Raw genomic sequence first — 26,752 nt, forward strand, 5'->3', positions numbered from 1 at the left:
TGTGTGGTATGTGCACGTCTCAGTGTCTCTGTTAATGTGTGTGTGTGTGTGTGTGTGTCTCCCTTTCTCTCTCCTATCTCTGTCTTTCTGGATCTGTCTCTCTCTATGTGTCTCTGTCTCTGTCTCTGTCTCTTTGTCTCTCTGTGTGTGTCTCTGTTTCTATCTCTCTGTCTCTCTGTCTCTGTCTCTCTCTGTCTCTCTCTCTCTCTGTCTCTCTCTCTCTGTCTCTCTCTCTGTCTCTCTCTCTCTCTCTCTCTCTCTCTCTCTCTCTCTCTCTCTCTCTCTCTCTCTCTCTCTCTCTCTCTCTCTCTCTTCTTCCATGGCTAACATTTTAGTTTCTGATTCTTGGGTAGATCAAGTCTTTTCTCCCTTTTGCAAAGGTTGAATACAGAATCAGTTAGAGAGGCTAAGGAGGATGCCCAGAGTCACACAGCTGGTCTCAGAGCCAGGATTCAGACCCAAGTCCCTCTCAGCTCCAGTTTCTAGCCCTTCCCCAGGTCCAGTGGCCCCTCACTGCAACTCTTCATGAAACTCAGTGTTCCCTAGATTACTGCTCGGCAGCTCAGCTCCGGCATCAGCCGTTTTTCTCCCTGGAGAGGAGATGGTGTCTGTCATTTGACACCGTGCTATGCATGTAACAGGCACACTGTATTGATTATTAATGGACTGACTATTGATGGAAAGATGGATTGAGTAAAGGTTAAGAAAAGCCACACAATGTAATGGAAAGGACTCTGGTGAAAGAGTCTGGAGACCTTCATTCCAGTCCTGGCTCAGTCACTGACCAGTTGTATCACCATGGGTAAGTCATCTTCTTTCTCTGGGACTCAGTTTCTTCATCTGTAAAATTGGGACAATATTTATACTGTCTCTCTTACGGGATTCTGACCGAGAATTCACTTTGCAAACTTCTAAGGGCTATAGGAAAGGGAGCTTTTACTACTACTAATTATTAAGGGGTTTAGTTATTGTTATCATGGTGCTTGTTTCTGGTGTGAGGTATGTAAATGATGAATGATGTATGGGAAAGAATCCCAGATGAAGAGTAAGGAGATCTGGTTTCTATTTCTGCTTCTGCTGCTAATTCATTTTGTGACCTTAGACAGGTCCCTTCCCTATATCCTCCTATGTCCAATGAAGGAGCTGGACTCGATGGTCCCCAAGGTCTCTGTGAACCCTTGGTGTCTGTGATTCAAGTCAAAAAATATTCCTTAAGGACCAGGAGGCTTCCTGGGCAAATCACTCAACCTCAGCTTGCCTCAGTTTCCTCAAATATAAAGTGAGGATAAAAATAGCACCTACCTCCCAGAGCTGTGAAGATCAAATGATATAGTGTTTGTAAAGCACAGTACTTGGCATATAGTTGGCACTTAGTAAATGCTTGTTTTCCTTTTCCATAATAAAGGCTAAAAGCATCATGGCATAGTGGATAGAGAGCCCCTCTTAGAATCAGGGGGAGCTGGGTTTAATTCTGATCCCTGATATACACTGACCGTGTGCCTCTAGTCAAGCCTCTTAACATCTCAGCACCCTTGCAACTCCCCAAGACTCTGAGACTCAGAACAGGGGCTGGTCTGCATCCAGAGAGAGTTTGTTTGTGCTGAGTTCCATATGCCAATGAAATATCCAGTCAGGTTTGTATGTGTGTGTTTATACATACACATACATACATATATACATATATGTGCATATTGTGTATGGATATGGATGGATGGATATATATTTGTATATGTATATACACATATGATACATATACACTTATGTGTATATATGGATGGATGAATATTTTTATATACATATACATACATGCACACATATATATGCATGTATATGTCTATATGGATAGATGGATATACATATATGATATATATACTTACATGTATATGTATATATGGATGGATGAATATATTTATATATACACACATACATACACATATATGTGCATGTATATGTATATATGGATGGATATATATTTGTATGTATATTTAAACACATACATGTATATGATATATATGTATATACATATATATGATATATACATATATATATTCAAGGCACTATTGGAGTCACTAAGAGTACAGAGACAAAGGGAAAGCAGACCCAGTCCCCCCTGACCTCAGACAGCTTCTTTTCTCCATCCTCCTCTCAGCTGTGATCTTCCTGAAACACAGATCTGGCCATGGTTCCACCCCTTGTTCATCCATTGGTTCCCTGTCACCTCCAGGATCAAACATTGATCCTCAATTTGTCTTTTAAAGCCTGCTCCCCCCCATCTGTCCAGTCTTCTTACACCTCACTCCCTGCACATACTATGCACTCCAGAGACACTGACCTCCTAGCTGTTCCCCATGAACAATGCACTGTCTCTCAACTCTGGGCATTTCCATTGGCTGTTGCCCGTGCCTGCAGCACTCCCCCTCCTCTCCACCCCTGGCTTCCTTTGCTTCCTTCAAGTCACAATGAATGCCCTCCTTCTACAAGAGGCCTGTCCCAATCTTCCTCTATTGACTTCCCAGTTGGCCCCAGATCCAGTTGTTTGTGCATAGTTGTTTTCATGCTACCTCTCCCCCATTACAATGAGCTCCTAGAGAGCAGGGACTGGGTTTTAGCCTTAGCATTTAGTCCAGTGCCTGGTACAGAGCAGGTGCTTAATAAATGCATATCAACTGACATTCCACAGGGTGGGGTGCAGCATGTACACAGATGAATCAATAGATGATAGATAGCTAGATGAGAGAAGAATAAATAGATAAAAGATAGATACCAATGAATGGATGGAGAGAGAAGAGAGAAGGAAAGAGGAGAGAGAGAGAGATGATAGATACCAATAAAGGGATGGAGAAAGATAAATGAGAGATGGATAGATAGATAGATGATAGATAGATAGATAGATAGATAGATAGATAGATAGATAGATAGATAGATAGATAGATAGATAGATAGATAGAATCTCGGTTGAAGAGGATAAAAGCAATTCTCACTGGAGAATCAAGAAAAGCTTTTTGTAGGAGTGGCACTTAGCCTGGGTCTTAGAAGAAGCTAGGGATGCCAAGAGGGAGGGCATTCCAGGCCCATAAAGCTGTCTGTACCAAAGGACAGAGATAGGAGACGTAACGTTGTATTGAAGGAATAGCTGTTAGTCCAGATTGGTTGGGATGTAGAGTGTGTCAAGGGGAAATAATATGAACCAATTCCACCAAGGCAGGTGGGGGGCAGATGAAAGAATGGGATCCATGGTGTGGGATGGATTCCAGGCTAAGGTACTATCCTAGGGGAAAACAGGAGCCAGTAAACGTTTTGGAGCAAGGCAGTGGCATAGCCTGACTTACTATGTGCTGGATAGATGGCTGCGAAGAAAGACTAGAAACAGGGAGATGGATTAAGTGGCTATTGCAGCGTTCTGAGAGAGAAGCTATGGGGCCAGACTGAGAGTGACAGCTGTGTTAACAGAGAAGGGGACAGATGGAAGAGACTGACCACATGTGGAGTTAGTCTGGGTTCCCGGGCTGCATGTTTATAGCTAACCAACAGATCATGGGATTGTAGAACTGGAAGGGATGTAAAACCTTAGAGCGTCAGAGCTAGGAGAGACTGCAGAATGTAGACTGTTAGAACACAAAACATAATATGGCAGAGTTGGAAGGGAACTTAGAGATCACTGCCTCAGTCTCTTCATTGGGCAGATGGTGAAACTGAGGCTCAGGGAGGTGAAATCATCTTCCCAAGATCCCAAGAGTATCCAGTAATAACAATAATAACATATAACTATTTATATAGGGTTTACTTATTTATATAGAGCACCCGCCACTGGGCTAAGTGCTTGCCAATTATTATCTCATCTGAGCCTCATAACAACCCTGGGAAAGAGCCGCTATTATTTTTCCCATTTTACAGATGAGGAAACTGAGGCAAACAGGTAAAGTGACTTGTCCGGGGTCACACGGCTAGACCTAGCCTCAGTCACTTACTAGCTGTGCAACCCTGGGCAAGTCACTTTACCCTGATTGCCTCAGTTTCTTCATCTGTACGATGAGCTGGAGAAGGAAATGGCAAACCACTCCCATATCTCTGACAAAAAATAAACCCAAATGAGGCCACAAAGAATCACTGAAAACAACCAAACAACAACTTTCTGACTCCAGTTCTGGCATTCTATCCACTGCACCACCCAGCCAGGATTCAAATTCAGGTCGTCTGACCCCCAAATTCCATGTTCTTCCCACCTCTCTCCCACCCCTGAATAGCAGGATAAAGAAAATGAGAAATGTAAGCTTTGCCTTCTGGTTTATGCATGGAATGACAAAGACAGACACAGTGCTTTGATTCTTCCAGTTCTTTTTTCTTTTAAATTAAAACTTAAATACATAATAAAAAAAAAGAATCATAAACTTCTGTATTAAAACTTAATGTAAAATAAGCAAAGGAAAAACAGGTCATGCACAGCAGAACATAAAGAGAAGATACAAAATATGTAGCAGTCAATTTTCTTTTCAAGAAAGCCTGTATATTAAATACTATGCATTGTGTTGAGAGCTGTTCATCTTTTCTTTGGTTCCTTGTAGGTTTTCTTTTGTTCTCTGCTGTCTCCCAGTTCTTCTTGATTTCTTATTTTAAGGTGAATTAATCCAAGGGAAGAAAGCGGTCTTTTTCTAGCTACAGAAAAATCTACTGTTGTTAAACCTAAATTATAATTTCCAATGGGCTCTAGTGAATTCAGGTGTTTCGGGGAATCTATCCTTTACCTTGTAGGAAGATGCTTAATTTTTTTTTAACCGGTGACTGTCTGGGGCACCCTTCCCAGGAGTACAACCCTTGATCTCCTGGGAGAGAGACAGCCACCACAATTCTGTATATAAGGTCCATTTGAACTCTCCTGGTGTGGGTGGAAGGCATTGGGTAGCAGGAGTGAGGGAGATTTCTCACTGCATTGTTTTACTGCAGTCATACTTATCTTGTTGATAAAATGAGCCTCGGGTTGGAAAATTGGAAGATTTTTCCTCTTAATTTGAAACAGCCCCTGCCAGGCCTGGTGTGGCGTCAGTATAATGCCCTCAAGCCACAGCAGCTGGAAAGATTTATTCTCTGGGCCCTCATGCAAGCCTCTGACATTCTCAATTTGCAGGCAGCCGGTGAGCCAATCTGATCCATCCTGCCTTTATAATAAGGATGTCAGTGCAAGAAGAGAAAAGTCATTATCTGATAGCTGGCAGACATGATAAAGAAGAAACAGAGTTAGAGATCTCAGGAGGACAGACCACCCTTTCTGCTTTGTTTCATCTCCTCAAGGTCACCGTCAAGGTTGGATACCTTAGATATAGGGTTGGGTTCTAATGCTGGGTCTGCCAATAAAGTGTCCCAGTGACACCTCAAACGCATCACCAAAAAGCAACTCATCCTAGCATCCTAGAGGGCTGGAACAGTACCTCAGAGGCCACCAAGACAGCCCCTTCATTGTACAAAATTGGCCAGGGTCATACAGCCAGTTCCTATCTGAGATAGGATATGAACCAAGATCTTCCTGACTCCATGTCCAATGCTCTGCCTACTACCCAAAGCATCCTTATCTTTCCCCATAAATTCACCCCTCCTCCACACTTCCCTATTTCTGTCAAGGACAGAACCAGATTCATGGCTCTGGAGTTATTCTTCAATCTTTCCCCTCCCTCTCCACAACCTTCCCTATCCAAGCAATTGCTAAGTCTTGTCAATTCCATCTCTGCATCTCTCACATCAGCAAACTCCTCATCTTAACACATAGACATAGTACGCGATAAGGCTTACTAATATAATTACATATTTACATGAGGAATAAGGCAGCATTGTTCAGATATGACCAAAACACTGATTATTTTTTTTTGTCAATTTTACTTAATTATTACAAGGGAGGTCTCTGTGGAAGGAGGGGGGTCCTTAGGGGACTGCAAGGTTGAATTAATCACCGGGAAGTAGCAGTGATATTAATAAATAAAAGTCTCAATAAAACATTTAAAATGAAAATATCCCTTTATCAGTCCTTTTTATCTCCTTCGTACAGCCCACCATCCTAGCCTAGGCTCTCTTCATCTCTCACCTAGACTGTTATAATAACCTCCAAATTGCCTTCCTTGATCCCCACCCCAAGTTGTTCCTTTTCCTTTTCTCATATTAGTTTATTTTTACTTATTCCCCACCTTCCACCCTCGTAGTATGTAAGCTCCTTGTTCGCAGTAACCATGTCAGTCTTTCTAAATTTTACATCCTCAGTACTCAGCATAGTGCCCAGGATGGGTGCTTCATAAATGATCCCCAATTCAATCTACGCACAGTAGCACAAATAATCTCCCTCTAGATCGAAAATCTTTAATGGTCTCTCTTTCCTCTAGAATTAAAAACAAGTTCAACCTGGTACTTAAGTATCTCCACATTGTAGCTCCAGCCTTCATTCTGCTGAGTCGTTTCAGTCATATCCAACTCTCTGTGACTCCATTTGTGGTTTTCTTGGCAGAGATACTAGAGTGGTTTGTCATTTCCTTCTCTAGCTCATTTTACAGATGAGGAAACTGAGGTAAACAGGGTGAAGTGACTTGCCCAGGGTCACACAGCCAGTAAGGATCTGAGAGCAGGTTTGAACTCAGGTACTCCTTACTCCAGAGATAGCACTCTATCCACTGCGCCTCTGAGCCAGCTTCCATTACGAGACTAATTTAACAATTCCTTCCTGGTTCCAGTAAGGCTGGAGTACTAGCTAGGTCCTGAAATTCAATATTATGTTCCAGCCTCATGTCTTTGCATAGGCTGTTCCCCATGTCTGGAATGTTCTGCCTCCTCACATTTGTGTCTTAGAGTCCTTAGCTTCCTATGCTCAACTCAAATGCCACCTCCTTAAAAAGCTTTCCTTGATCCCCACACCCAGTTGTTCCTTTTCTTTTTCTCATATTAACATATTTGTTTATCTGTGTTTGTATTATATTCCCCTCAGTGGGATGTTAGCTCCTTGTGGGCAGAGACCCTGTTGGGCTTTTTAAATTTGGCATCCTCAGTACCCAGCATAGTGCCTGGGGTGGGGTGCTTCACAAATGATCGTTCATTTAAATTGAATGGAATATGTGACAATCCACCTTAGCTCTGGGTCCTCAAAAAATGATGAGATTGGACTGAATGATCTCCAGAGTTCCCTCTGTCCATAGCATTCAACCAACCAATGAATAAGCATTCATTAAGTGATTATTAAATGCCACCCACTATCCTTGGGGCAGCTAGCAATAGATAAAGTGTCAAACCTGGCGTCAGGAAGACCGGAGTTCAAATCTATCCTCAGACACTAACCATGTGACCCTGGTCAAGTCACTTAACCCCTGTTTGCCTCAGTTTCCTTATCTATAAAATGATCTGGAGAAGGAAATGACAAACCACTCCAGTGTCTTTGCCAAGAAAGCCCCTAATGGGGTCTCAAAGATTCAGATACAACTAAACATGCATTCTCCTTTGGGCACTGGGGGTACAAGGAAAATGCAAAAGCAATCCCTGCCCTCAAGAAACTATATACATACATATACATATATACACACACTCACATATACATACACATACATATATACACATGTATACATATAAAATATATACTTATATGTATGTCTATATATAGACAATAAATGCATAACTCAGTACATACAAGAGAAGTACCCTCATAGAAGTAGTCTCAGAAAACACATGAGCAACTGGGGTGACCAGGAGAGCTTTGCTGCAAGAGATGAAAAATGAAACATCTCCAGGGTTCTTAAGAGGGGGCCATAAGGCAGGAGACTGTTTCCCATATGAAGGATAGTCTTTGTAATGATGTAAGGTCATAGGATTTTGAGCTGGAGAGGACCTTAAAGACCAGGTGGTCCAAATCCTCACTTGCAGAAGATCTGAGGTCCAGAGTGGCTTGCCCACATTCACATAGCTGGAATTCCAACCCAGCTCTTATAATTCCATTGTTCTTCCTCCCTTACCATACTCATCTTCCTTATGTTCTAACATTCTGCATTCTATAACCCCTTCTGGTATCGACCTTCTATCTTCTACCATTCTTTTTTTTTTCAGTCCATTCTAACACCAGTGGAAGTCCAGTCAGTACACCAAGCATGCTTTACTAGGGAATCTGAGGGTGAAAATTAAAAGTTATACCTTTGTAGACCCATGAAATGTTAGACCGATATACATCTTGTTTGTTTCAGTTGACCAAAGCCAACTGAAACGGTAGAGAAAAGAGAGGAAGCTAGAGCTCCCTCAGTAGAAGCTGGGCTTTTGTACTTGGCTGCTGTTAATATAGGTCATTGAGCTGCAAGGTTCACAGACTTATTGCTTCATAACCAGAGACCAAAAGGAGGAGACACAGTGTGCATGGGGAGAAACTAAGGGAAGATGGGGAAAAAAATCTATAGAGGATATTGATTTTTCAGAGAAAAGCCCATTCTCGAGGAGCTGCAGGGCTTGAAAGGATTCATGGACCTTGTCACTTAGACAAATGTGAGCAAACCTCCAGGCTGCCTAAGGCATTCTGGGCCGCTCTGTGTGGGATAGAGGGAAAGCGAGGAGGGGGTGGTAGTGAAGGCAACACACAACTCCTCCAAATGCCAAGGGGACCAAAGTCCTGTTATTGTTTTGATAGCAAATACTTCCAAATGTTTCTCTGTTATTTGACAAAATATACCAGACATTAATTCAATTCAATTCTGAATATATTTTCTTAAGTATTACTCCATGCAAATTCATACTTTTGGTTCCAGAGATGCAAAGATAGACATAACAAGTGTCCAGCTGTCCAACAGGCAGTGAATGGGGGAGGCGGGTATCAATCAGTCAAGCATTTATTAAATACCTAAGGTGAGCCAAGCACTGGAAGTACAAAGACAAAATAAAACAGTTAGGAAGACTCATCATCCTGAGTTCATATCTGGTCTCAGACACTTACTAGCCGTGTAACCATGGGCAAGTCACTTCACCCTATTTACCTCAGTTTCCTCATCTGTAAAATAAGTTGGAGAAGGAAATGGCAAAGAGCTCCAGGATCTTTGCCAAGAAAACCCCAAAATGGAGACACAGAGAGTCAGACAGGACAGAAAGAACCCAACAACTATTAAGGAGACTATTTATACAAAGAATTAGGGGTTGGGAGCAAAGGAGTGCTCCAGGAAATTGCTATCAGAATTTTGAGGAAAGAGAGAGCAATTGGGGAAGGGAAGGAGAAGAGATTGTTACCAGGAAAGGCATCATGGAGGAAATGGCCTCTATGGTGGGTCTTGAAGGAAGCAAGAAACTTCAATAGGCAGAGGAGATTTCATAAGAAAAGACAAAGAAAAGGGAGAAGGCGGGGCAGGATCAGGCGATAAAAAAGAGTACATGAAGGGGAGCAGTTGGTATGAAATCATAAGATCATAGATTCAGAGCTAGAAAGAACTTTAGAGGTCATTAAATCTCACTCCCTCCCTCATATGGATGGGGTCATGGAGACCCAGAAAAGTTGAGTGTCGTGACCAGTTTCACACAGCTAACAGATGTCTAGATTTGTACCCACTACAATATATAAAGAGGGGCCAGATTGTTGAGGGCATTGAATGACAGAAGCAGAAAATGATTCTTTATTCAATGGATTATGGGGAGCCATTGGAGATTTTTCCGTAGAGAAATCGTTTGATCAGAGAACGGTACTAATTAATCCTTACTCTTTGAGATAGGTCTCAGTAATCTAAGAAAATTGACTAAAAGTAATGGCTAGATAATTTTTAAAAGATCATTTTATTAGGGACTTGAATGCAAATACACCAGTTGACAGTGAACAAATTCATTTTAGCAGCCTTCTCCATGGAGTTCTGACAAGATGCCAAACTGGATCTAGAAAGATCCCGCCCCCTGGGCATGTATTTTATTCAGTTATCATCAGCTTGGTGAGATTCAGGAATTTTCATATGTTTGCGACCTGGTGTCTGCTTTTGCATTCTCTATAGAGAAAGAACTTGCTAAGCAAATAAATAGCAAAGATAAGACTTTCCAAGGGCCATTTTTAACCCACCCAAAAGAAGTCAATGCTTTGGGAGCACACCGTGCATGCAAACTATATTTCCATTAGGAACCAAAGCAGATCTCTTCTTTAGATACTGCACGCTGTAAATCTTAATTTCCCAGTGTGGTATGGAAGAGACAGCACTGGGCTGTGAGTTTCTTCTCTGTGTAGAATGATGGGATTGCATTTGATGATCTCTAAGAACCCTAACCCTTCTAATCCCTAACCCAAATTCCAAGAACTCTGACTTTTAATGTCCTAAGGTGCTTTCCAGCTTTGATATTCTGGGGTCTAACATTCTATATTCTAAGGCCCCTTGCTTCAAGCTCTAATCATCAACCTCCTCAAATTCCTTTCATCTCTAACGGCTAATTCTGTGATTCATTCAGAAAGAGAGAAGTGCGGTGGCCTGCAGGGATTCAGGATTTAGCAGGCTGAGCAAGGGTAGGATCTTGGATGAATTTCAGATGCTAAGTGGTCCCGGTAATGAGGTCACCTTTGCCTGCCCTGGCTCCCCAGTGGACCCAGGAGGATGGGCAGAAGTGTCCAGGCAGATTGGTCTGGCTGGCTGAGCCACAGTGAGCACAAGGAAGACTTTGCCCCTGGATGGACCGCTCCCCGCTCTACCCCATCCCCAATCACAGTCAAGTTACCAGGTGGGCTTCACTAATTACTCCTCTTCCTAGCCTATCAGAGCTACTTAGGGCAGCTTTCCAATCTGGCGGCCCTCATTAGTAAACTAGGAATGCAAGCTGTCTCAGAAAGCCTAGAAATGCACTCCTGCGTGGCCACTTGGGCAAAAGGAAATCTTTCATGCCATTTGCATCCACAGAGCTTCTCTCCCTCAAAAGGAAAAAGCACTGCGGGTCTTCTTCATTCCCACTCTGAGAGATGCACACAGAGACAGAGAGAGACAGAGAGAGAGGAGGAGGAGGATAAGGGAGAGAGGGAGAGGAGGGGGACACAGAGAAAAGGAGCAGGGAAGAGGAGAAAGTGGAAGAGATGGGGGAGACAGAAACAGAGAGACAGAGACAGAAAGAGATGGGGGGAAGAACCTCTTACCTGGAATGCTACAATGGCTTCCTAACCCACCTTTCCCCCTCCAGTCTATCCTAGCTCTGGCCTGTGTGTTCTCTTTGTGACCCTGAGAAAGTAATTTTTCTTCTCTGAGCCTCAGTGTTCTCCCCTATATAATAGGAATAATGATACTTGCACTACCTAATTCACAGAGTACTTATGAGGAAAGTACTTTGCAATGAGCTAGGTGATAGAGGCTGAACCTGGAATCAGGGAGACTTGAGTTCAAATCCAGCTTCAGATGCTTACTAGTGAGGTGACCCTGGGTAAGTCATTTAACCTCTTTCTTCCTCAGTTTCTTCAACTTCAAAATAGAGATAATTGTAGCACCTACCTTCCAAAGTTCTTGTGAGGATCAGATGGGATCACATTTGTGAAAATTTGCTTAGCACAATGCCTAGCACATAGTAGGTCCTTAATAAATGCTTATTCCCTTTCTCCCTTAACAGTGAAGTGCTGGATAAAAGTGAGGTACTCTATTCAGGTTCCTAAATCCATATTCTCTGCTCCTCCTCCCATTTATCCACTCTTAACTGTCTGCTCAAAAATTCTTTATAGACAGCCTCTTGTGTGTGAAAGAAACATCAGCCTCCTTAGCCCACCATTCTAGTGCTTTCCCCAGGAAAGGTACCTTTCCAATATTTTTCTAACCATTTCTTCACCTCCACCCCCCTGCACATTTTATAAACTAGCTATGCTCATCAAAACTCTGACTTTGCTACTTCCTAACTGAGTGATCTTGGAAAGATCATTTACATTCCATGTGCCTCAGTTTCCTCATCTGTAAAATAAGAGGCTTGGACTAGATGACGTTTATAATCCTTCCAACTCTGGGTCTGTTCTCCCATGATCCTGTCATCTCTGTCTGTCCTGGGTTTGCCTATAGTGTTCACTGTGCCTGGGATGCTAACTTTCCCTACCTTCCTCCCACTCAGCCTTTCCCAACCCCTTGCTCAACACACACACACACACACACACACACACACACACACACAGAGCCTTTCTACCTGTTGAGAACATGCAGCAGGGTAGTGTAGAGAATAGAGTACTGTACTTGTAGTCAGAAAGACATGAATTCAAATCTTGCCTCAGAACTGGGTGACCCTGGGCAAGTCATTTACTTTCTATCTGACTCAGTTTCATCAACCTGTGTAATGAGGATAATAATAACACCCATCTCCCTTGGCTGTTTTAAAGATAATATAATATTTGTAAAGTGTGTTGTAAACTTTAAAGAGCTATATAAATGTCATCATATTGCTGTCATTATCCTTCAAAGTTCAACTCAGGTGCCACCCTCTCCATAAATCCCCCAAATTAGGAAGATTTCACTGAATCTTTAGGATGCTGTGTTTCTTCCTTGGGCAGCTAGAGCACTGGGCTTGGAATCAGGAAGAGTCATCTTCACGAGTTCAAATCTGGCCTCAGACACTTCCTAGCAGTGTGACCCTGGGCAGGTCATCTAATCCTGTTTGCCTCAGTTTCCTCATCTGTAAAATGAGCTGGAGAAGGAAATGGCTAATCACTCCAGTACCTGTGTCAGGAAAAGCCCAAAAGCGATCATGAAGAATCAGACAAGACTGAACAACAAAATCTCCTCACATTTATCTCATTTCTTTGTATCTTAGTTATTTGGAAACATATCTTATTCCCCCATGAGATTAGAAGCTCTTTTAAGGTCATGGACTGTGTGAATGAGGAGACTGGACTAGGTGATCACTTCTATGTCTTAAAGGTCCTTCCTTCCAACTCTGCCATTTTATGTTCCACTGCTAAGAGAGAGGGGGTGGAGGAGGAGGAAAGGAAGGAAGAGGAAGAGAAGGAAAGGGAGAGAGAGGGAAAAGGAGATGGAGAGAGAAGGAAAGGGAGGGAGAGGAGATGGAGAGAGAGAAGAAAAGGGAGAGAGAGGGAAAAGGAGATGGAGAGAGGAAGAGGAAAAAGGAGAGGAAGAGGGAGACAGAGAGATAAACACTGATGAACTACTAGGTATCAGGGATGATGGGAAGATAAATGCAGGCAAACAAGACACTCTCTGCCCTTGCATTCCAATGGGAGAAGACCAGTATGAAAAGGGATCTGGAAAGAGGGTCAGGGTGAGTAACACATCCAGATGTTCTATAGTCTATTTTCGGACACCCCTTCTAGGTCTGACAGTTCCAGTTCTAACATTCTGTGACTTACAGGAATCCTTCTTTACCTTTAGTTCTCTTCCCACTGTGATTGGTGCCTGGAGGTCCTCAGTAACCTTGGAGGTACTTAGATGTTCCTTGATGTTGCTTGACTTTCTTTTTTACCTGCTTCATTCAACCCTAGTCTTCCCTAGCCCCACCACAATGGGAGAAGGGAGAATGGGCCCAGAATGTCAGCAATCTAAAGGTCCCAGAACCTAATGTCTACGTCTTACCCCAGCGTGTCATTTGATAAGCCACAGAAGATTGACTGGGCCTTAGCCGAACAGGCGCCTCTCTGCACAGGGTCAAATAATTCAGGAAGCCAGTCTGGAATATGAGTCAGAAAGCAGAGGCAGGCTTAGAAATCCTCTGGGAACTGAGGCCCCACATTCAGTTCAACAGATCTTTTTTTACTAAGTGTCTCTTGTGCACCAGGATTTCTGCTAGATAGTCACAGGAGGAAATACAGAGGAGAATAAGAAACAGTTCTCACACACCTTACAGTCTAAAGGAGAGACCATAACGGGGGTAATTTTAATCATGATGGTTGTGCTCTGGGGCTACTATCCCAGCTTCTATTTGAGTGACTAGTCAGGTCCCCAGAGCATGGCTCCCCTCAGGCCTCTAGGGGTTGGAAGTCATCTTTGCAGTATCATAGAGTTCCCCAGCACCCACCAGCATACTTACTGCCATGATTGTGGGTTGATTTTCAATTAATTTGAATTTGAATTAATTAGTAATTTTCAACTAGTCAACCAGGATCAATCAATCTGTCCTTGGTTCCCAATGTAGACTTCAGCATCATCATTGATATCCCAGGGACTCTGCTAGGAACTCATGGGAATGAGGACAGCTCAAGTCCCTCCTACCTTTTGAAACTTACAGGGACCTTCTCCACAGTGAAACCAAGGCCAGGCCAAAGTCCTTTCTTCCCCATCCCATGCAGCTTCCCATGGGGGTTATTTGAATGGTCTCTCCTTTCTTGCCACTCACTTGGGTTCTGAATTGGTCTTCAACTTTAGAAATGACCCACAGAGCATGGCTAAGTGTACTCAGCCAATCAGAATACTCTTCCTACTAATATCATTCTAGTATATTCAAGGAATTTCACACTTCATCTAAAGTCTTTGAGTGACTGGTCAGGTAACATTTGCTCTCACCTCATCAAGATGTATGACCTTAGACACCTTGTCATTTAAAGTGGGTTGGGTTTACTTAATGGATTTACTCAATCAACCCTTAACAATTAAGTTTGTTGTTTTTCAGTCATGTCTGACTCCCCATTCGGGATTTTCTTGTTAGTGGGTTTGCCATTTCCCTCTCTAGCTCATTTTATAGATGAGGAAACTGAGGCAAACAGGGTTAAGTGACTTGCCCAGGGTCACAGTTATTATGTGTCTGAGGCCAGATTTGAATTCATGAAGATGAGTCTTCCTGATTCCAAGCACAATGCTCTATCCACTGTGCCATGTAACTGCCTCTAGAGGTGGTAGTCATAATAGACATATCATTGGATGTGGAAGCAGAGATCTGAGTTTAAATTCTAATTCTGCTGTTTACAGGGCAAACTATTTCCCCTGTGTGGATCTCTGATTTATTTCTTGTCTTATTTTTTTCTCTTTTGAAAGCAATCAGTTAATTGACTTACCCAGGGTCACACAGCTAGTAAGTATGTGAGGCCAGATTTGAACGTAGCTACCCCCTCTTACCTTATTCTTCTAGTACTGGCTATGGTAGCCATAAGCAAGTCAATTGACCTTTTGCCCCCCATTTTCTCTTCTTTGAAATGGATCTTTCATGGTTGTTATGGTGAAGCCACTTAGTAAAACTTAAAATGCTAAAGAAATGTGAGCTGTTATTATAGTTCAGGTGAGGGATAATAAGGGCTAGAATTAAGGTTATGACCCTGAATATAAAGAAATCATGGATTCATGAGACATTGCTAAGGTAGAATTGACTCCTTTATCTATCAGCTGTACTCGTATGTCTTTTTTTTCTTTCCCCTCCTCATCCCCGCCAACAGAAATTCACTCCAACCAGAGCGGCCCCATCAACAAGTACCCAGTCTTCACAGAGAGCACTGGCGACCCCAGCTTGCTGGTGTCCCCTCTGCTGGTGGCTGGGGTGGTCATCGGCCTGGTGCTATTTCTGTCCTGTGTGACCATCATTGTGGGCAGCCTGAGGAAGGATGGGCGACTCCGGAACCACCCACACCTGAGGAGAGACCCCACCTATGGTAAGAGAGAAATGACCTTTCCCCTATAGGCCAATCTGAGTCCCTGGACACCCAGGGCATCACAAGTCCTCGCTTGCCCTCAAGGGCTCAGTGGCAGAGCAGCCAAAGGTTGAAGTCCATTACTCCAATGACCAATAAATGGAATCCAAAAATTAGAGCTGGGAGGGACCTTTAGAACATAGAATGTTAGAACATAGAACTTAGAATGTTAGGATCAGAAGGCATTTTGATGATCTAAAGCAGTTGTGTCTGACCACCAGATAGACTGATCTAGAGTAATATCCTCATCAAACAGATAGGGAAATTGAGGTTTTAGAGAGGCCCTAATTCCCACAACCTAGGAGTAGGCCTGGGACTTAAACTCTGATCTTCTGACCATAAATCCAATCATTCTGGTGGCCCTCTCTTCAAGTCATAAGTCATTGGAGCAATTGGTAGGGGAGGCTTTCATCTGTGTCCAGAGCACCCCCAAAGAGTGTTCCTCAAAGTCCCAGTGTGACTTATTATGTCCCTGCCAAAAACATGGAAAAACAATGTATTGAGTCCCCTGGGATACATTCTATGCAGTGTGCATAGCAAGGAGTCATACAGGGCAAGCGTTCATATGGTGGTCAGAAGAAGTGATATAAGTACACTCTCAATGTCTCTCTCTAGAATTTTGGAATTGATTGTGTGATATGGGAGACTGGCACAGGACTGCTCATAATGGCATACCCACATCAGAGAAGGTGCTGCGTTGTAGAAGCAAAGCAAAATTGAAACAGCTCAAAGAAAACACAGGATGCACAAAGCTGGAGTATCCATTCCAAATGCTCACACAGACAATTTGTGCTGGACCTGTAGTAGAGCATTCCGAGCTCTTATTGGTCTGATCAACCACAGTAGGACACATTGAAACTTGAGTCTAGCACAGTGATGTCATTCTGGTCCTCTTCGAGAACAAGGCAACAACTCACCAACTATGTGCCGGGCACTGTTATAAATAACGACCCCAGACTCAATTCTGAAGACTGGTGTCTCAAAATTTCTTTAATACAAAGGTTGAAGTGCATTTCCCTTCTATTCTCAAGAAATGGACATACCCCTGTAGTAAAGGGACAGTGTGTCAACACAAAAGCAAGAATAAGCTTTATAAGGTTAATAATCCTAATTTCTCCCTTCTGGATCAGGATTGGTCCTAATCCTTCCAGGTTACATTTTTTTCATACATGTTTCCCATTCACATGTATTCCCTCTGTCATGGGTCGCATGTTGCTTTAATGAGGCTCTAATTTTATGCAGGGAGCTTCCCGCTACATGCATGAGGTTAATTAAGCATGTGCTGTAGTAAGAGAACAACTGACCATTCATGACCCCAAACTGGCTTGGTCCGGTTTGCCTAGGACCCCCAAGTTTATGGCTTCTGAGCCTCCTCAGTTTGCTGATGATTGGGAGGTAACTTTTATTTTATCTAAACAGCTTCTGTTTCCCCCAAGACTGATGATTTTAGCAGTGTGGAAACATAACTACTTCATTTCTCTCACACTGTGCTAAGTGCTTTTACAAATATTATCTCATTTCACCTTTACAGCAACCCTGGGAGGTAGATATTCTTATTAATTCCATTTTATAATTGTGGAGACTGAGTCAGAGAGTGGGTAAGTGACTTACCCACGGTCACACAGCTAGTAAGTGTTTTAGGTCTTCTAGGCCTAGCACTCTATCCACTACCATCTACATACATTCATTCAAATGTGATGGCTAAAGTCTAGTGCCAGTTGAAACCTTACCTATCCTTTAAGGCGCATCTCTTCCATGAAGCCCTCCTTGATTTTTCTGGGTGGAAAGTTATTACTCCCTTTCTGAATGCTCCATAGTAAACTGAGGGAGAAAGAGGTTAAATGACTTGCCCAGAGTCACACAACTAGTAAGGTTAGATTTGAACTCAGGTCTTCTTGACTCTAGACCCCAGTGCTGTATCCCCTGAGTTACCTAGGTACTGCTAAGTGATAAAGAAGTTGGGACAGTACCATGGAGCATTCAGAAAGGGAGTAATAACTTTCCTGGAAAAATCAAGGAGGGCTTCATGGAAGAAGAGGCACCTAAGATGTACTTTAGAGTTCCTAGATTATCTAGAACATAAGCCCATGAAGAGAGTCTTTCAGACATATGGCTCAATTCAGTTCAGTGGATGTTTTTAAAGTACCTACTATGTCTAAGGACCTGAGACTAACACCAGGGAAACCAGGGTTTGTGTAATGTAGACCTGCCTTCAACATGCTTACAATCTAACAGAATAAAGAAGAAATACACAAGTATGTATGGCACAAAAGACAGTGACATACATACAACGTTGAGTTCTTTGCTAAGTGGTATAAGATATTTGAGAGACAGAGAGAGAGAGAGAACGTGCTTTTTTGGGAGGGGTGGTGGTGGAAGGGATGAAGGGTGGTGTGGAGGCTTCTAAGAAGACTTCCTGGAAAAAGTAAAACATTCTAGGCATGAGGAATGGCCTAAGCAAAAGCACAAAGATGGGATTAGGATTAAAGGAAAACAGAGATGGAAGGTTGAACTGGAAAACACAACACATGGAGAATCCTTGAGGTGAGAATGGTCTTGTAGATTACAATGTGATTATGGACACTTTTGAATAACAGAATTTCAAGTTTCTGCTTTATTCATCAGTGAAGAGTCCTTCCATCCTTCCTTCCTTCTTTCCTTCCTTCTCACCATCTGTCCACATGGGGAATTACACTCTTACATATGGGTGCTCTGCCAAATTGCCTAAGCCTCACAAAATATCTTGGGGCTTGGGGGCTAGATTTTTTTCTTTGTTTTTCTCTTCCCTAATTATTTATTCTATCATTAAAAATACTGGGACAGTTAACTCTTTTGTCTCGTGTAGTTTCATTTATGATTTCTTGAAAGAGAACTTTGGAAAACCAGGTTTTGATAAAGCCCATTAGTATTCAAATGGGGCTACTTGACTATGCCTTTAAACCCAAATTACTCTGGCTCTCACTGACTGGCCAGTAATAGATCCCAGTCCAAACCTCACTTGGTTGTTGTTTGGGTTTTGATGGCTCAAAGTGAGTATAAATAGCAGTTGTTTCTGATCTGGCCAGAAACCCTGAGAGTCTTCCCCTCCCAGGTTGATTTGTTTTTAAGTCAACAAACTGGACCATCTTTTGCTTCATTTCTTACCTAGCCTTAAATCAATGAGTGGGTGTTGCTTCAGGCAAACTGAGACCTGCGAAAGATCTTCATTTAAAAAGGCCAAGGTCTCCCACTGCAGGGACATCTCCAGTCATCCTTATCTATGTCTTGCCACTGCAGTCAGATGACTGTGGAGGAGAGAGTGAGGCTGAATGACTTTGCACAACTCTGCTTCACTTAAGTCCAATTCATTTGCAAGTTGAGATATCACTCTCCTCATTGGTCCTTTTTGAGAATGGAGGATGAACAACTACAGAAGTGGAAAACCACCCTAAGTTTGGAGTAGAAGAGTGGCATAATCGTAGTGGTACATTAAGAAGACAATTGTATAACCAAAAGAACATATTTGGTGCATAAATATTGTTCCTTATCCTAAAATATGAAGGTCTTCCAGAACCTGGCTCCAAACAACTTTTCCAAACTTATTCACATTATTTCATACACCCTGCATTCCAATTCAACTGGACTGCTGGATCACTGGAACTTGACATTCCATCGCCCACGTCTGCGCGTTCATAGAAGTCATCCCTCATACCTAGATCGTCCTTGGCTCAACTTAGCTCTGAATCTGTGGCCACGTCTTCAATGAAGCCTTTTTTAATTCCTTCAAATGGAAGTAGTCTCCCTGCCCAGATTATCCCAGCTCATTTTGCCTGAATCTCTACTTTGTCCCTATCAAATGCTACCTTGTATCTTTTTTCTATGTATTCATGGCCTCTATTTCCTCTTGATAAATTGAAAGCTCTTTGAGGAAAGGATTGTTGTTTTTCATCTTTGCATCCCCAAGATCAACCCCACTTCCCTTGAGCACAGTAAGGCACTTTATAGATAGTTATTTCAGTGAATTCAATTCAATTCCATTTGAAATCCTGGCAGGATACCTGGACTTGAGTTCCAGCTCTGCTAACAACTCATTGAATGACCTTGATCATGACCCCATCTCTAAGCCTCAGTTTCATCATCTGTCAAATAGAAAGCTTGGATTCAATGGTCTCCAGGTCTCCCTCGGCTTTAAAACATGCTCTGATCTGTAATCATTCACACTCACTAAGCTGTGTGAGTACAAGGGTTTAGACATCTAGAGAAGAGGCAGGACATTATGGTGTCAGGGAGATAAGTTGGCATGTGCCATATCAGATTGCCTGCCCTGGCAGAGACAATTTGGATCGAGTGGAAAAATGAGGACACATACAAGATAAAACAGACTGTAAAAAAAACTCACCCTAAGGCTGGAAGGAACAGGAAAAGAGACAGATTGGGAAACATTCCTATAGATAACATACAACCCAGCAGCCCAGCAAGGTGATGATGTCTATGGCAGGATTTTCACTCAATTTGATGGGGGATACAGTCAGGGAAGAGGCAGGGCATGGGGACTGAGGAAGGCTAATACTTGAGTAAGAAAGACCCTGGGTTTGGGTCCTCTTTGTGATATTTGCTAGTAATGTATCTATGGGCAAGCCACTTAACTTGGAGGCAGCTAGGTGGACCAGTGGAGTCAGGAAGACCTGAATTCAAATACTGCCTCAGTCTTTCTAGTTCTGTTTCCTTGGAAAATCATTTAACCTTTCTCAGTTTTTATTGATTTATACTCAGTGTCCTCTAAGGTCCCTTCCAGCTCTAAACCTATGATTCTGTGATCCCATGACTCTTTCTGGGTCTCAGTTTCCTTATTTGTAAAATAGAGTTGATATCTATATTACCTACCTCATAGTGTGTCTGTGAGGATTAACATTAATAAAAATTGCCATGTCTATAGTACTGTAAATTTTACCAAGGAATTTTCTCATATTTTATTAGGTAGGAGAAGTTTTATAATAATAATTTTACATGTGGAGAAACTGAGACTCAGAAAGGTTATTAATAATTATGGTTAATATTTATATTGCGGTTCAAAAAATTCATTATATTGGTTATCTCATCTGATCTTCACAACAGCCTGGAGAAGGGGGTAAGATTATTTTCCCCATTTTATAGATAAGGAAACTGAAGTTAAAAGAGGATAACATGCCCAAAGTCACACAACTAGTCAGTATCTAAAGCATGATTTGAATTCAGCTCTTTCTGACTCCAGGTCCAGCACTCTGTATTCTCTGTACCACCTACTCTGGACCTCTGGCTCTAAGTGACTTGCCTGTGGTTATAAACTAATATGAGAAGATGGACCCAAATTGCTTTGAAATTCTGTGTAACTGGGAGTTATTATTATCGTTATTAATATGAGTCACTCTTCACAATGCCTCAAGGCACAAAGAAGGCTCTTACTGCCAGGAAGGCAGAGGAAGGAGGCTCTTGGCATTGTGGCATGATCCTAGGCAAGTCAGCAGCTCAGGAAGACAGATTTCCTGCCCACTCTTGATTCTCTGCCCCACCTTTGGAGGCCCAGACCTTCTGTACAGCAGACTCAGTACATTAGTAAATTAGTCTTTGATCCATTTGGCTAGCTAGCCCATCTCTAAAATAAAAGCCCTAGTGCTCCACAGGGGACAAGTAGAGCAGAATGGTAGGTTATCTTAGAAACTCAGTAAAGGCCAGGAGCCTCTGTCTGACCTCAGGGACAACCTCCAGGGTCCTTCTCTCCCTACCCAGAGTGACAGCCATTGTGAATCTATGGTGTGCATGTACTCACACACACACACACACACACACACACACACACACACACACACACACACACACACACACACACAAAGATAAAGGCAGACCTAAGGTGTGGCTGTGCCCGGGAGGTAATGTGGTATAGCAGAAAGAATCCTGGGCTAGAAGTTAGGATTCCAGTCTCAGCCCTACTATGTGTTACTACTACTACTACTACTACTACTACTACTACTACTACTACTACTACTACTACTATTCCTGCTACTACTAATACTACTACTACTAATACTATTAGCTAACTTGTATATAGTAGCTACTATGTGCCAGTCACTGTGCTCAGTACTTTACAAGTATTATCTTTGAAGCATCATGACAACCCTGGGAGGTAGGTACCATTATTATCCTCATTTTACAGAGGAGGAAATTGAGGCACAGAGAGGTTAAGTGACATGCCCAGTTTTGCACAGTTGAGTGACTGAGGTCAAATTTCAACTCAGGTCTTCCTAACTCCAGACCCAGCACTTTCTCTATCCACTGAGCCTCCTCAGTTTTCTCATCCATAAAAATGCAGAAGTTGGACTCGATCATCCACCTTAAAAGTCCCTTCAATCTTTGAGATTCTGTGGTTCTAGATCCCGCTGGCCCTGGCTCTGTGTTTTCTGTTTCACCAGGCTAAGCTAGGTATTTATTTTAAATTTTATTTCAAGATGGGAATGGCTCCCTTAATCAACTGCAGCCCCTTCCCCTGTTGGGTGTCAGACCAATCTTTCTACAGATGGCGATAGTGTTAGGATCAAAATACTGGGCCACACTAATGCTGTGCTGATGAAACTGTGGATTATTTCAACCATCTTACGAAGTAGTTTGAAGTTATACAAATAATGTGGATAAATTGCCCATGCCCTTTGCCCCAAAAGTTCCTCTTCTAGCTATATACACCAGCAAGGTCATTGACAAAAGGAAAGATGCTATATACACCAAAGTTTTATAGGAAAACTTTTAATGGTGGCAAAGAACTAGAGACATAATTAATGCCCATCAGCTGGGGGATGACTAACCCACTATGGCACTTGAATGTAATGGCCTGTTAAAGAAACAGCAAACATGATGTTTGTCATGGTCTTCTACCAGAGAAGCATGGAGTGATATAAGTGAAATAAACTGAGATGAGAGAACACCGTGGCATTCAGAGGCTACTGGTTTAGAGAAAGAGTAATGGGGCTGCTCATTCAGGAGCCACTAGACCATAATGTCACAGAATGGAACTCAGTTTATGTGCTGAACAGTCATAAAGTATTCATAGAATTTTAAAGCCAAGAGATCCTAAAACATACACTGTTAGAGACAGAAGGAAGGTGGGGGAGGAACAAAATTTGAGAAAATAGTCAAATTCTCTATTTTCCATGCTGATCAAGGAGCCAAGTATGTGATCCACAAAGGATGATAGTTGGCAACCCCAATTCTTTTTCCCTAGCCAGATATTGATATGGGTTTGATCATAACCTTTGAAAGAGGCAACTGAAAAGCACAATTAAATATCTTTCCACATACTCCAGTGATAATGCTTATACCAAATAATCTATAAGAAAACTTAGTTGATTGTATGAGTCTTCTCCCTAATAGTGTGTCCACCCAAACTCTATTTTGTCCAGACTTTAGCTTAATAATCATCATCATCCACATTTCTGTAGGGTTTTAAAACTTATAAGAGGCTTTCCTCACAACAGTTTTGCAAGTTGGATGGGGCACATAGTATTATTCCCATTTTAATAGTTGAAGTTGATGAGGCAACTTGTTTGTCACAAGGCAGTAAGTACTAAGAGTTGAACTCACCTGTCCAGACACCACAACTTGTGTTCTTTCCATCACGACCCTCACCAGACATGTCCAGCCAAGGTCTGCTGCTATTTGTCTCTCAAACCTGTTTCCGTTCTCTTTCCTGGATACAAGAAATGAGAGCTTAACTCTTCTTTTTCAGCTCCTGATGGCTTTTCCTATGGTGGCTCTGTTGGAGAGCTGAGATCCACCTGCATCGAGGAGTTCCCTCCTGCCTTCGACTTTGGTGCCTACATGGAGACGTTGTCCCAAGTCAATGTGCTGTACCCAGACTCACCACCAGGGTAAGGAATTCTCAAAGATCTTGGGATCAAAGAATCACAGAATTTAGAGATGATTTCATTGGAGGATTTTAAGCTAGTCAAGCCCCCTTGTTTTGCAGATGAGGAAAGTGGGGACCTGATTTGCTCAAAGTCACACAGGTAGCAAATAACAATGGTAGAATTCAAACCCAGGTCCTCTGACTCAAGAGCTAATGGTCTTTCTATTGAAGTCTTCATTACATAAATATTAGTGAAATTATCTATGATGGGGACTTTTCTGGTGAGAATTATAATGTTATGACAGATAATGGCCACATCCTAAGTGTTAACCAAATTCCACATGGCATGAAGAGACAATAGGATAAAAGTGCAGAGATTTACAAGAGAAAATGCCTTATAATTACCTTGTGAATATTATGCCTTTTACTTTGGGTTTTTGTAATGTTTATTTTTGTTGGTGATCGCTAGGTCCCTAATGATATAAAACAATTGCCGCTTGTATGAGGTGTATTGCAAACCTCTCCTCCCTCCAGTGGGACAGAAGCTGCACAAAGATAGAGACTATTTTTATTTGCCTGGTATCCCAGTGAGTACAGTGCTTTTGTATCTAAGAAAGAGAGCCCCCTGTGACTGTCACAGAATAATCTATTTCCTTTACCTTTATAGAGATGGACAATGGAGGGTTCCTAGAACTCTAGGGGAATAACCTCCTCTTTCATAAAACCTGGAAAAATTCAGTGAGCTTTTGTATGAGCAGTGGTCCCCCTACCATGTACATCTCAGCTGGAATACAATCAGCACCAGGTGTTTGCCACATGAAAGGAGCCCAATGGCCCTCAAAACCTCTTCTTCAGTTGGAAGTTCAGCTAGGGAGGGATTGACTTCAACATGAGCTAAATGGTCAGTGGCTTAAGCTTCGACTGATGACATTCTGTTGAGAACTCTGTGGAAGGGTTCAGCCCATCTCTCTAGGATCATGTCCTTATCACTAATCAATGTGGCTCCATCAGCACTGAGTAGTTGAGATACACCATAGGACTTTGGCCCATAAATAACCTTTAGGGCATCATAAAAGTCTTTTGTTTGTTGAGATCTACATAAAACTGAATTTCATCTGTCTTCTTACTGAGCCAACAATCCTGAATCTTTCTAAACTTTGCTTGTACTTTACTTTTGATGAAATAGGCACTTCCTAAATGCTTATAAAATAGATGAATGAATGAATGAGGAAGGGCAGCCTCTGGGATAGGGCCAGTTCTTAGAGAATAGCTACAGCTGGAATATAAGATCATCCCTTTGTCATGATTTTTTCAGCCTGAGAACCCAGGAGAGTTCTTGTCTATAAGGCTCTCAGTAAACAAGATTTATAAATGTTTCCTGTTTTAAAGGAAAAACAAACTAAGAAGCATCTTCTCTCAAGATCCTGATAGAGGCAAGGAATGTAGGCTCAGATTCCTTCTGACTTGGGGACCTGGGAGGGAAGTTATCGTTTAGTCATTCAGTCATGGCCAATTCTTTGTGACCCCATGGACCACAGCATCCGAGGTCCTTCTATCCTCCACTATCTCTCAAAATCTGTTCAAGTTCACATTCATTGTTTCCATGATACAAACTCTCTATCTCATCCTCTGCTGTCCCCTTTTGCCTTTTGCCTTCAATCTTTCCCAACATCAGGGTCTTTTTCCAATAAGTCCCATCTTCTCATTATGTGGCCAAAGTATTTAAGCTTCAGCTTCAGTATTTGACCTTCCAGTAAAGAGCCTGAATTAATTTCTTTAAGTATTGATTAATTTGTTCTCTTTTCTGTCCAAGGGACTCTCAAAAGTCTTCTCCAGGACCACAATTCAGTTCTGTTGACCTGAAAACTTTGAAAGAAAAGGCAACAGGCTAAATGCATACATTTTATGATTTAATTAATTAATTGATCAATTCCCTTTTAAAGACAATGGTAACATAATGCATTATGGAGCCAGAAATGTTCTGGCTACCGATACAAAGAATTGGGCAGCCTTAAATATGTTTTAGGACAAAGAAGTATTCTGTGTCCTTCAGACACTCCATAAGTGACTAACTAGACCATTAGTAAAGGAATTTCTTAATTGCATGGGTTGTAATACAATAAGATAACAGAGTTTGACAAAGTTTCACATAGAAATTACAACCCAAGATGTCTATATTTTCTTTACCACTAATATGCCATAACAAACATAGTATATGTCTATAGATAATAAGATATAGTTAGGTTAAAGGTCTCCTAAGGAGTGTAGAGTCAGCCTTGGCTGGCTTTTGCTGACATAGGAAGAAGCATTCTCTGAGTTTGTTTCAGAGAGAACAAAGAGATTATTCCAAAATTTTATATTAAACATTGTCATTCCCTCCTTTTGGTCAAAGGCAAGCCGAAGGCTTTGCCTGTAGACCAACAAAGATATGAAAAAAACCTCTAAATAACCAGTAGTGTGAGAGTTTAGTCTTCATGCAAGTCTGGTCCAGGCTCTTGGGAAAGTTGTCTATGTCTGATGGCATCTTCTTCAGGCCTCTTCAAAATTGGAGGGCACGATCCACTCAGGAGCAGGAGCAATGGAGGTGACAGATGGATCCAAGAGTCTATACAGAAAACTTGACAGGGTCTCCCAGAAAACATGATTTGATAATTCAGATGAAACAATACAACATAGTTAACATGGCTAAAGACACTTAGCAATAGTTCAGTTTCCCAGCCATGCAGGGCTAGGTTCAAACAACACAGTGAAGTTTTTTTTTTTACAGTTCACAAATTATATTTTTACATTAAGTCAGGTACAGATTAAAACTTAGATGGCTCACAATAGACTAGTTTTGAAAGGGAGATTTACATGTCACCAACATAAACAAGAAAATTAAACATGAACCGTACAAATCAATGCAATTATTATTTCAAAGTTAATTAACATTAAGTTCCTTGTATCCCAGTAATCCATTCTTAATTTTCATTTAAACAAAACTTTGAATCCCAGATTTCTCATGTAGTTATCTGATACCTAGATATCTTTTCCTTGACAATAGGTTTCATTCTTGGGACAGTTCAAAAAGAGAATTCTGCTTTTCTAGTTCAAATATAGAAGTTCCCAGATACTTCTGACAATATAAATTAGTACAATTACTTAAAATTTGTTCTCCATTTTTTTTTTGAAATTTCAGAAAATTTCGGTTCACATTATTTGCTGTTTCTGTCTTTTCCTAAATCTTGTACCTAGAATAAGAATCTTTTAAAATGTGAGGGTTCAACTACAAAATGAACTCATCTGCCTTTTAAATTATTGGACAGATATTTTAACGGAGAAGAAATAATTTCACTTACTTTTACTACTATCCT

General features: G+C 41.8%; 1 protein-coding gene across 3 annotated transcripts in view; it reads left to right on the top strand.

The window, feature by feature from the left end:
- The window catches only part of BEAN1 (brain expressed associated with NEDD4 1), a 110,239-nt gene that overhangs the window by 58,873 nt on the left and 24,614 nt on the right, over positions 1–26,752 (top strand). For all 3 annotated transcript variants that reach the window (XM_072635921.1, XM_072635919.1, XM_072635920.1), the window contains 2 exons: positions 15,296–15,508; positions 23,280–23,421. In XM_072635921.1, the coding sequence (XP_072492022.1) occupies positions 15,296–15,508; positions 23,280–23,421 (355 nt within the window). The remainder of the gene's footprint in view (positions 1–15,295; positions 15,509–23,279; positions 23,422–26,752) is intronic.

Source organism: Notamacropus eugenii, chromosome 1 (genome assembly GCF_028372415.1).
Source record: "Notamacropus eugenii isolate mMacEug1 chromosome 1, mMacEug1.pri_v2, whole genome shotgun sequence".
NCBI classification, from domain to species: domain Eukaryota; kingdom Metazoa; phylum Chordata; class Mammalia; order Diprotodontia; family Macropodidae; genus Notamacropus; species Notamacropus eugenii.